Source organism: Episyrphus balteatus, chromosome 3 (genome assembly GCF_945859705.1).
Source record: "Episyrphus balteatus chromosome 3, idEpiBalt1.1, whole genome shotgun sequence".
Classification (NCBI taxonomy): domain Eukaryota; kingdom Metazoa; phylum Arthropoda; class Insecta; order Diptera; family Syrphidae; genus Episyrphus; species Episyrphus balteatus.
In genome coordinates this window covers 74,206,598-74,219,038 of record NC_079136.1, presented here as the reverse complement: position 1 = coordinate 74,219,038, position 12,441 = coordinate 74,206,598, and the positions used below count along the sequence as shown (strand labels likewise).

The 12,441-nt window shown below is 31.6% G+C and overlaps 1 protein-coding gene across 3 annotated transcripts; it reads left to right on the top strand.

Moving 5' to 3' along the window:
* Positions 1 to 411: 411 nt before the first annotated feature.
* LOC129914331 (phosphatidylinositide phosphatase SAC2) lies at positions 412 to 11,694 on the top strand. 3 transcript variants are annotated; one of them, XR_008772172.1, is made up of 14 exons: positions 412 to 598; positions 4,375 to 4,609; positions 4,676 to 5,027; positions 5,161 to 5,282; positions 5,338 to 5,510; positions 5,584 to 5,776; positions 5,849 to 6,176; positions 8,176 to 8,246; positions 9,294 to 9,530; positions 9,593 to 9,909; positions 9,969 to 10,099; positions 10,274 to 10,955; positions 11,011 to 11,059; positions 11,134 to 11,219. XR_008772172.1 is itself a non-coding variant. In XM_055993524.1 (14 exons), exons 1-14 carry the CDS (start codon positions 502 to 504, stop codon positions 11,505 to 11,507), a joined length of 3,204 nt encoding a protein of 1,067 aa, XP_055849499.1. In that variant the 5' UTR covers positions 412 to 501; the 3' UTR covers positions 11,508 to 11,694. The 3 variants fall into 3 exon arrangements, 2 of the variants coding, with proteins under 2 accessions (XP_055849499.1, XP_055849501.1); XM_055993524.1 differs by lacking the exon at positions 11,011 to 11,059 and adding an exon at positions 11,370 to 11,694 and having other exon boundaries at positions 10,274 to 10,926; positions 11,134 to 11,290; XM_055993526.1 differs by lacking the exon at positions 11,011 to 11,059 and having other exon boundaries at positions 11,134 to 11,241.
* Positions 11,695 to 12,441: the final 747 nt, after the last annotated feature.

The window sequence follows — 12,441 nt, the reverse complement described above, 5'->3', positions numbered from 1 at the left end:
AAAGTTTCCAGAATAGTTTGTCGATGGTGGATTCCCTACAAAGTACAAAAGTTTTGCTGCTCTAGTATAGGAGTGCACTCCCGTAAGATTTTATATCGGCAAAATTGGTATATCGCGTATAGATAAGGTAAATTGTGACCCTGTCAGATAGTCAGAAAAATATAACTTTTTTCTTGTTTAAAAAAATAAAAAAAGTTACGTCTAGACGTTTATTAGGCTAATATCCTGTTTTCATTAGAGCCCATATGACATCGGATCCAAATTTCGATTTGTATTGAATTCGATCCTTGAATGCAATAATTATGTAAACATAGAAAGAGCAAAAAAATATCTTCTCAGAGGAATCTTTCTTTCTTCATCGAAGAAGAGTTTAATTTCTTGGTGTTGCAGCATTTGACGTCTAGGTAAAAAGCCCAATTGTACTGTCAGTCAATTTTGTAGAAAAGAACAATGATTTTGTTTTGATGTGAAAAAAGTTGTCGTTTTTAATTTGTTTAAAATATGGAAGTTTTCCAAACTGATAATTATTATATATTTGTTAAACGTAAAAAAAGTCTTTGGTGGAATCGTACCACATCTGAATTTTCAATCAAAGCAGGTAAAATTACTCGTAATAAGATGATTCACTTTAATTCAAACAGAGAAACAATAAAAATGGTATTAACAAAATGTTATTGATGTATATTTAACATTTTATTTGTTAAAGAAAATGAAACAATCCCTTCAAATAAAAGAAAGCATTAGACTTTTTAATATGAGATAATATTTTGTTCAAATATCCTAGCAAACAAAAGCAGAATTTTGATGAAATTCCTTCACCCTCTTATGTTGAACTTTCAATTGTTTTCTCAATATTATCGATCAAAACAAGCTCGCCTTCAGTTGCGGAATGTTACGTTGTTAATTTTATTATTCTTCTGTAACTATCCTATCTTTGAGTTTTATTTATAAATATCCAACAATACTGTAAAACGCAACTGATAATATTGGATTAATTTAGAGTAAATTCTGGTTTATTAGGTACTCCCCCTGGGAAACGATACTTTTTCTAACAGACAGTTCTTGGCTGAATCAATAAATGAAATTTGTATATTGCAATACCGACTGCTGGAAATTTACCTTAATGAGCTCGAGGCACATATATTCGGAAAGAAAATAATTGATATTTATCTGTCCAACAAAAAGCAAGCTGCGTTTGGGAAACTGTATCTACTGCTTAGTACTTAAAACTGATTTGAACTACTTTTTCAATAGAGTAAAAGTAGTTCAAAGTAGCTTTAAGTAATAAGCAGTAGATAAATATGCCCAAAGGAACGCAGCTATAGTCAGATCCAAATTGAAACGGAATGGGAATTCAGAAAATTATAATATGAAATGCTTTGCATTTAAAATTAAAAAAGTAAGAACTTATCGCAACCCAATTATATAAATTATTCCTGTGAAACAAATTTTTTTCATTTGATTCATTAAACAGAATACCTACGGGTTATCATACAAAGGATTCATAGAAAATGAAAAAAAAAAAACGACTTTAGAATGATGAATCAGTAAAAAAAAATCTAATAAACATGAATAGACTGATTCAAAAATATCGACTGTATTTATTTTTCTTAAATATGTATGTACATTACATTGGCCCGTATGCATAAAAAATAGATAATACTAATAAGTATAATACATACTTTACAATTTTTCAAGTAAAAGCATTTACTATTTTGTATGCATAGGACCCATTATATCGAAAATATTATTGGAAATGATGAAAAAAAAAAATGATTTGGTCTAGCCTTTTTAATGAATGTTGGCATATTAATATATCTGTCAAACATAAAAAATACTTTCTGACTAAAATATAAAAAATCAAATTAATTTTAAATCTTAAATCATATTTTACAATAATTTTTCGATACATTAAAAACATGTTATATAAGTTAAACATTGGTTAAAAAAAGATTTAGAAAAAGTAGGAAAAAAATATTTCTTGTCATAAGAAAAATATACTTTTCTGAAGGTTTTCATTTTCCTGAACTCTCCGGAACTCAACTGAATGTGAAGTCAGAAAAAATCGATCAGCTCCCGTTTTTTGAAATATTACCGTTAGAAAATGCAAAAACACTTTTTTGACTAGTGTGGACGTTATAGTAAAGTATTAAGTAAAAAGTAACAGTTTCTATAACAACTGTTTTCCTTCTTTCAAGACCTGTTTAAATCTATGTATATCTTTTTTGTTAAGATTAAGTAAGTGTGTTTGGCTTAATACATATATCATAAAGGAGATAATAAATTTATATAGAACCGATACGATTTATTTTTAAACAATTTTCTTTACGTAAAATAATAACGTCCAAAGTAGTCAAAAAACGTGTTTTTGCATTTTCTAACGGCTATATTTCAAACACGGGAGCTGATAAATTTTTTCAGACTTCAGATTCGAGTTTAGCACACCAAAAACCTTTAGAAAAGTATATTTTTGTTCCGGCAACAAAAAAAAAGTTTTATTTTGTAAACCAGAGTAATAAATACATACCTACTACAGAAACGCATTTTAACTTTTTTTTTATTTATTTTGTTTTTTATTTTTTTTATGATGCACAGCACAGTACATGATGTGTGCTTGAAAAACAGTTATGTGTCGTTCTCAGAAGAAAACAGTCCCTAACATGACGCAAACAAAATACGATTTATACTTAACGCAAACAAATTACGATTAATACTGAAAATCAACCCCTTTTCAATACTAGGTTTTCAATTTATGACTTCCTGTTGACTATGATTTTTTCACAAGTTGTTTTTTTTTTTTTTTGTTACTTACGGGTACACTTTTAAAAATAATGGCCCTTATTACGATTGTCGATCGGCATCGGCGACAATAAAAAAAAGAAACTGAAAAATCAGTATTGCGATTGTCAATAGGGGTTGCCAATTTCCGTTTGATCGATTTGAGGATAAAACAAAATAAAGAGAAAAAGACCTACTTAATTTCAAGTTTTGATGAAAACTTAAAATAATTAAGTAAATATATGACAAAAAAAAAAAATAAAGTTTTCACCAATTTCTCGAAAAAAAAAACTAAAAAATAAAAAAAAAGATACATAAGATACTGTCCAAAATTTACAATTACACATTTTCACTCATAAAATCGATAAAAAGTCACAATGACGCATATTTATAAACAACCTATTTTAAAGTAATTAACATTACACTACTTAACACCATTCTAACTTTAACTTTGCCCAATTATAAACACTGTTATTTATTTAATTTCCAATACTTTCTTTTAGTCAGCGATGTTGTTTGTTTGTAGTTTTATTCCATAAAAAAGATTTCGAGAGAAAAAAGTTAAATCCTTTCACAGATTTCTTAATATTACTAATATCGTCTTCCATTTGCCGGACTTAAAGTCAGTTTTTTAAATCTCACAGCTAAAAGAGGGAGAAAAAAGGGAAAAATGAATAAATCGCAGATATCATGTACTATACAGGGTGTCCTAAAAGTAATGGATCAAACGAAATATGCTGATTGGGGAACTTAAGGGCTCTCAGAATTTTGTAACTTGTTCATCCCAAATCCTTACGGTTTTCGATTTAATGCAATTCTTGTGAAATTCCGAAAATCCCTACTTTGCAACAGTATTTTGCTTCCAGCACCCATTATTGATTTTTGTTTTTTTTTTTTTTTTTAATTCTTTTACAAAATCATTGTCAATTGATGATTTGACACCCAGTATGTTTGTTCAGACTCAACAAAACTGAGTCGAGATTCGAATTTGTTGCATTTTTTTTTTCTTGACCAGGTTTTTTTTTGTATGTATGAACAAATTTCGCACACAAAAACAGATTTCGTCGTTTTCCAGGAAAAATCTGGAAAATGACATAAAAGATAAAATAGAGATTGTCTGGTTTTAAGGTAAATGCGTTGGTGCGTTTAAGGCAGAACTATAATTGGCGGATGGAGTCGGATGCTAATGTCAATTGTTGTTGTTTTCCATAAGTTTTCATCCGTCGAGTGCGGTTGCGAGCGCACTCGTCGGATGAAAAGTTATGGAAAACAACAACAATTGACAGTAGCTTCCGAGTCCATCCGCCAATTATAGTTCTGGCTTAATAATTAGCTAATCTACTTCATAATACAAGTTGCTGAGTACCTACTGTTGAATAGGTTACGGAATTCTGGTTCGATATGAATTTGATGTTGGGGGAATTATATCGAGCGTTCTCGTATGAATTTTAAATTTAAGAATCATTACTATGTCCTAGCATTTATGAGCCTTGCAAGTGACACCAGAGAGACTTGGTTTCACTCATATAACTGAACCAGTATTTACTTTAAATTATATTATTGATCTTCATAATTTTTGTTTGAAAATCTTTGCAGGATGGGACTTATCATCAGTGGATGATATTGAATGCATTGGAATAACTCATGGAATAATAGGTGTTATTTCGCTATCTGGCGTCTATGAGCCACATCTGGTGATAGTAAAAGAAGCTACTCCAGTTGGAGTACTTTATTCACCAAACCTGGTGTATAAAGTCAAAAGTATTTGTATATTAAGTTCAGATCCTCCGGATAGCACTCTTACGTCATGTACAAGACATAACCAAAATAAGTAAGTAAATTTAAAATATGATCAAATCATATTCTTATTTAAATATTTTTTAATTGCTATCTTTAGAACTCAAACAACTCCCACACATAAGCCAAAGATATTTGAGGGTAGTCAGTTGATGAATAAAACCTGGGGTGCTGTAAAAAGTGCTGGAACTTCTATTAAAAATACTACACAACAAGCCGCAGCTAAAGCTTCAAATCAGGTTAAATCATCAGTTGGTATTAGAGATCCAGGCCGCATTGAGAAACGGATCACTGAAGAATTGCACAAGGTTTTTGATGACTCGGATAGTTTTTATTTTTGTTTCGAAAGTGACATTACAAATAACTTGCAACGACATAATGATGATACTGATGATTATGACGAAAGATTTTTCTGGAATATGCATATGATTTCGGATTTAATTAAATTAAATGTAAGTATTATGTCAAATACCAGCAGGGTACTCTTTAGCGTTAAAGGCACTTGCCTATGATGAACAGCGAAATGGTGCTTTTGGCGAAGAGTTTATTATACATTGTATTAAACTAAGGTCTTATTCGTTTTAGGACAAAACATGGATTCTACCAGTTATTCAAGGATTTGTACAAGTTGAGCAATGTGTGATTGGAAACGAATGTTTCACGTTAGCTTTAGTATCACGTAGATCGCGTCATCGTGCTGGTACTAGGTAATTTGTGACCCAATTAAGTAAAATACTTTTTATTGGAATAAAATTAATACAGATACAAGCGCCGTGGTGTAGATGAAACTGGTAATTGTGCTAATTATGTTGAAACCGAGCAAATTCTCTCATTTCGTCACCATCAGCTATCTTTTACACTAGTTCGCGGTTCAATTCCAGTTTATTGGAGTCAACCTGGTTACAAATATCGGCCACCACCCAGACTTGATAAACGTAATTTATACACAAAAAATCATTTCTTTTATTCTAATTTTATTTAAATGTACATTTTTATATAATTCACTAGCCGAAGTCCAAACACAGGAGGCATTTGAAAAGCATTTTTTAAAAGAACTTTCCATTTATGATGGTGTATGCATAGTTAATTTAATCGAACAAAGTGGAAAGGAGAAAATCATTGGAGATGCTTTTGCCAAACACGTAGTGCAATTTAATAACGATCAACTTGTATACGTAACTTTTGATTTCCATGATTATTGGTAAGAAGAAATTTAAACATACATCGTTACTATTTTTTTTTTAAATTACTGAAATAAATTTTTATTTTGCAGTCGTGGAATGCGATTTGAAAATGTTTCAACTCTTGTAGAAGCACTTGCACCTGAAGCCGGAGCAATGGGTTTTCACTGGCGAGACTCGCGAGGTGTTATTTGCAACCAAAAATCAATATTTCGTATTAACTGTATGGATTGCCTTGATCGCACAAATGTTGTTCAAACAGCTATCGGAAAAGCTGTGCTTGAATCACAATTGGTCAAATTGGGATTATCACCTCCATATTCCCCAATACCGGAACAGTTAAAAGGTCCATTTATGGTTCTGTGGGCAAATAATGGTGATATAATAAGTCGACAGTATGCTGGTACTAATGCATTGAAGGTAAGAATTTAATACTTCATATTTGATTACATCTGGTAGTTCCATAACAATAAGTATCAAGTCTTGAAGATATATCTAAGTCCGATAAGTCTTCTTAACCCTTAAACCCCTAACACCGTCTACAGACGGTCTTCGTTTAAATCCAATTGTCTTCTAACTGAATAATTTTTCCGCTCCCACCTCCAAAGAAGTTTTATGCAGGTTGAATTTACCTCTACAACAGTACCACCTTGAAGCCTATGGGTAGAATAATTCTATAGATATAGTCAATTCTATCAAGAATTTGATGCGAAAAGGTGTAAAAATTAATTGGAAAATTTGGCCAAATTAAATTATTAAAAAAAATATTTTCCAATAGTTCAATCAACACGGGAATTTTTTGGTAAAAAAAAGGTATAATATTTTCTTATATTGTTTTTTATTTGATTTGTGAAACACAAAATTTTTGTGAAAATCGAATTTTTGTGAAGACCGTCTGTAGACGGTCTTAGTGGCTAAACAGTGAAAAATTGTCCAAAATTTTCCACCAATGTTTTATTGGTTCTTAGTTTTGTTTACCAGAATCAAAAGTTTTAATGCTTTTTTTTCAGTAAAATAATAATGTCTCGTCAGAGTGATAGAAACAAGGCTTGTGATAGGTGGAAAAAAGTAAATCTATCTGCCTTCAATGACGAAGAAATCGTAGATGTGAATCCGAAGATTATAACAAGGTTTTCGAAAAACTATAGTTGTAATGAGATCTCACCTGAAGACAGCAAATTCGTGACTGCTTGCAGCTCATAGACACTTCGTCATTTGTGCTGTTAATTTTTTTTAGAATGTGAGCAACCTCAGCTTGAATTTGACTGATGGATTACAACAAGTGTCAAGAGAAGTTGTAAAAAAAGTTACAAACGATGAAGCTCTAATCCAGCTAACTTTTTCAGCAGGAACGCAACAAGAGCAAGAACCAGATTTGGCAACTCCGTTTGAGTCGAAAAAGAACTCCGTCGCCGTTAACTACTGAAGAAGCTTCAGGACCTTCAACTATGCCATCAGCTGGTGGCTTCAAAGGAGCTGGTTAGTATTGCACACATAAGAATATATGCATGTGCAATACTAACAACCAGATGTGGCAACGCCGTTTAAGCCAAAAGTATTGCTCGGTCACCGTTGAACGCCGAAGAAGGTTCAAGCTTTTCAATTATGACATCAGCTGGTCGCTTCAATAGAGGAATGAACTTGCGTTTAGGGGGAAAGCTGATTTTCCGCCTGAAATAAAAAAAAAACTTAAAACACCTTTTAAGTTTTTCTCATACTTCTCCACTGACACGGTCTAATAGATTTGATATCCCTTGTAACAAATCGGGATGATAAGAAAAAAAGTTTAAACAAAATTTCAGTTTGCCAAACATGGAATTCGAAGGTATATTTGAGTTTTGATTTGTATGTCCATTTTTCCATATTGCAACATCGAAGCATTGGAGCGAAGAAGGGCTTATTATTATACCTGACTGTTTATCAAAAAACAAATTTGAGCAAATTCACAAAATATTATATCGTTCAACGACAAGTTTTAACGTGTAAAGAAAGGTTATGTGGGGTAAGATGGGGAACGAAAAAAAATTGTACATTGTATAAAATGTCCAAAACACACATTTTGTACCAAATGCATACGCATTTGCGTTTTTTCAAAATTAAAGAACTTTTTAAAACATTTCTTAGGGAATAATTTGTAATTTTGAAATGAATAAAACATTTATTTTGGATTTGAATCATTTGTTAATTGTTATATTTTCTTAGCAGTTAACCACTAAGACCGTCTACAGACAGTCTTCCGTTTTTTCCACCTGGCGCTTCCAGGTGACATTTTTTGGATAAAAGGGCATCATATTCGTATTTTTCAGCCTAAAGTCATATAAGAACCAAAATTCCTATAAAAAAATATCTTATATTTTAATGTCAGTGGTTTAAGGGTTAACGAGGGAATCATTTGCCTTTTTTTTTGTCATTTGCTTAGGGCGACTACACACGTACTGGGGAACGTAAGTTGGCTGGAATGGTCAAAGATGGAATGAACTCTGCTAATCGGTAAGTTATTTTGCATTTCATTTCACGAAGTCTTTTTTCTAAGCATATAAATGTATTAGGCCGTGTAACAATATTTTAACATAACTAAGGCGAACACAAAAAATTACAATAAAACCAAATTTAACCGGCTCGAGAGCTCGTTAAAATATTATTATATTATTCTTTTTATTACTAATATCGATGAATTTTTTCTTATGCATTAGAAACGTTGCATACTAACAAGAATTGGTTAACCAAAATAAGTAGTTCTAAACTCCTTTAGTTTACCCAAAATGTATTGGATATCTTCGTAACAAATGATGTACAAGCCTAATTCACTAAATTTGATTCTATTTAGTAAGGTAAATTCTTTTCTGGTCTTGAAAATCTATACTATTCTGCCAATCTCAAAATCGTCTGTGAATAGCGTTGCCCTCTTAAGGGGATCTTCAAGCCAGTTGATCGTATGTCTGTCTCTTTTTCTTCTTCAATGAATAGTTGCTTTGTATGCTCGTTTAATTACTGATTATGCAATAATAGATCAAACCGAGCTTATAAACTGGTCACTTGGGACCACTATGCCTTCAAAATTTGTTTATGTGGGTAAATTTTAAAGTTTTGAATCAAGAAGTTCCCCATTTGAGTTTGCATTTTGCGCATAAGAAAAGCCAGATAAAGGTCGCTTACCAGAACATCTGCATCTTTGGATTATGCTGAAACTAGTGCATCACTAATACTAGCCTGTTTTGTATTTGGTGTTGAATACTTGGAGTTGCATATTTTTAGGCGTTTTGGATATGATTTTGTTTTCTCAAATTCTATTTCAATTCAATAACTTCCTTTCTCCGATTTTTACCAACAATTAACATTTGCAATAAATTTTCTTACCAATGTACTCCAACACAAAAACAGGAATTTCAATCTGAACTCTATTAACTGAACTATTTTCTTGAGGGAAAACATTGTTTACACATGATGTACGCTTTTGCAGTTTAATTTTGACTAAATTACGAGTAATGAATAAATTTTTGTAACCTGTTTTAATTAACTTTTTTTTATATATCTCAGTTATTATCTTGCACGGTTTAAGGATACGTACAGGCAAGCCACAATTGACTTAATGCTTGGAATTCAAGTATCACCAGAATCTTTAAACGCCTTAGGGGGCCACCAGGCCCCAGACGACACCGATGCTTTGGAAGGTGCAGAGCACGCAAAGTTGCTTGTGGAAGATTGTCGTAGGCTATTACTAGGTGCTGCCCAGTATCCAATCGGATCATGGGGTTTGATCGATGCGGATCCAAAGTAAGTCTTCTAATATTACTAATTACTAATAAAAACAAATTAAATGTACTTTTTTTTTTAAGTTCGGGAGATATTAATGAAACTGAAGTAGATGTTATATTATTGCTAACTGATGATTGTTATATTGTGGCTGATTACGACTCTCATCTAGATAAAATTGTTCGATTTGAAAAAGTTAGTCTTCAAAATATAACATTGATCGAACTAGGAATGTATCAACAAACGAAAATATTTCAAGGCACTGCTCCAGCTTTGCTTTGTATACGTTTAAATTATATGGTTGATGGTACAGATGGATATTTTCATATGTTTCGATCTGCAAATATTCGTTTCTTTAATAATGTTGCAGTAGTTATTAAGACACAAGAAGAAGTATTAGGTAGGTTTTAATTTTTGTTTTCTGTTTTCCAACTAATCATAGTCTATTTTAAATTTTAGAATCCCTTATGTCTATTGTTGAATTTTTCAAAGTAACATTGAATAACATCGGTAAAAATGATGTTCAGTATATTACAGGAGGGATGCTACAAAGGAGAAAAAGTAAAGTTCCATTGTTGGATGTTCCCAAGGTAATTTTTTAATTAAAAAAAAAGTTGATAAGTTGAATCGGACCGTATCATCTTTAATTTTTTCCAATATTTCAATTTTTAAAATTTAAGAAGTGCTGTAATATGATGGATTTTTTTATTTCAGTATAGAATACACAATTATTTTACCAAGTTTTTAAATTTTTCCTCCTTTAGGGTATGCATCGCAATCTTTCCGAGTCACAGCTTGTTCAATTGAGCTCCAAGGCATTCAGCAATGTAGCAGGCCAGTTTTCCAAACTTGGACAAAGTCTTAATCCAAATAAAGAGAAGTCATCTCCATCATCTCAGCCAATAAACAACTTAGCACAATTTAATTCGAAATCCAACCAACCCGTTGATTCATGTATAGAAGCTGAAAAGGCAATATTTTCTGTAGGACCTTGTAAAAAAGGAACAAAAGGTTCTACAACAAGTTCCGATTCTGAAGACAACGATAATAGTATTTATGAACCTGATTTTGAAAGTGGTGAAATGGCTGAAATAGCATTAGCAGAGAAATCCTGTTTCAAAGAGAATGATTTCTTACCTAGTGTGGGCATAGTCATGGGTCCCAGTGTCGAGCAATCAATAACATCAAATATTAATCAACTCGAAGTAAAAGACAACATAGCAAAAATGTCTGAAGATGTTCTTACGATTTCAATAACATCTGTAACTGACCATGTAACGCTTCCAGCAGGTCTTTTAGAAAATGCTGCACCAGTGCGAACTCGAACTCCGACACCTGAGATACGTATTCAAGAAACTACTAACGACGATAAAATATCTGAAGAAAAAGTAACTACTCCTGAGGAACAACAATCAAGGTCAGTTCCTTTTTCTTGACGAGTAGCCGGTATGTTATTGATTTAGTTTGCTGTATTATTTTTAATTATTTTTATTTTTAATAGTTTAATTTTTTATTTAACAAATAAATATGCCGAAAAATAAATGAAAAAGGTTTCAAAGAAAAAAAAAATCAAATGCTTTTATTCTTACTATTTAATTTACTCTTTCGCTAACAAATAATTCAGATCAACATCAATCAAGGATCTATCGTTGCCAGTAGAATCGGCATCGCTAACGGATTCTTCTTTGAAGCAATTAAAAACAATGACCAGTCCCCTGTCTAAACTTGCTAAAGGGGTACAGAGCTTTGGCATGAATTTAGATCCACGTAAAATTGGGAAGGTAATGACATTTTTTTGTTTCTAGATTTTAACCAACATCTTATGTTTGAACTTTTATTTAATTTTGTTTTATTTCTTAGAGTGGAGTACTTTCACCATCTCAAGTTTCTTCAGCGGAGAACTCACCACCCGAATTGCAACGATCTGTAGCATACCGAGATAATTTGGAGAAGATGTGGACGGAAAATAAATGTCGTACTAAGCTTATTGCTCTGTGAATGTAAACGTTATAAATATAAACAACTAATTACATAATATATTGTATTAACCCGAAAAAAAAACTAGCCCGAAAAAAAAAACTATCCCAAAAAAGTGATGTTACTTTATGCTGTAGGTTTTAATTTATGTGCTTTGTATTAGTAAATTAAACACAAATAAACATGACAAAATAATAAAACATTTAAATATTGATTATATTTTGATCTAAAACGGACAAAAGGTCGCCAATTTCACAAAGCATACACAAAGTGAATTGAATTCCGTCAGAAATTTTAAATGTGTGCAGAACACCTAATTTCGTGAATCCGAAAAAAGGTAAAATAAATATGGTCGTAAATGTTCTTTTATGAAACACAACGAGATATTATGAGAATGATTTTATTCTAAGACAAATGTTTGTGACGATGGTTATCAACACCTATGCCATTTCGCTCTAACGACCATGTTCTTCATTTCGGTTGAAAGACCATTGAAATCGATATTGTAATGGTCAAAACAGCCGTGCAGTTTTTTCATTGCAGTAAAATAAAATAATACGGGCTCTTATGGGAGAAAAATCTGCATGCTGCACAGACCTGCAAGATGTCTCTATTTCTAAATTCGCCGCAAAGTTTCATTGCAGGCACAGCAAGGAACAACAAAAATACAAAATAATTGTTATTTGGCATTACTGATATTGGCAGTTGAAAGTATCTATCATTCAAATAACGTTTATTTTGAATTTGTTAAAATGGAAGAGCTTATTGAATCATAACATAATAATCTTGTTTTGTTTTATAAATTTAATTAGTTCTTCCATTTTAACCGCACATAAACCATTTTTATCGCATAAATCTCGTCCTTATATTAAAAAAAAAATAATAATAAATATCAAGGTTGTCTATACATAATTCGATCGAAATGAAATTTCGTATAATTTCGAAAAATCCGAGT

Coding starts and splice junctions, on each gene's coding strand:
- LOC129914331 (XM_055993524.1), top strand. CDS start 502: ATGGAAGTTTTCCAAACTGATAATTATTATATATTTGTTAAACGTAAA. Junction 5,283..5,337: donor CGTCATCGTGCTGGTACTAG/GTAATTTGTGAC, acceptor AAATTAATACAG/ATACAAGCGCCGTGGTGTAG. Junction 6,177..8,175: donor CTGGTACTAATGCATTGAAG/GTAAGAATTTAA, acceptor TCATTTGCTTAG/GGCGACTACACACGTACTGG.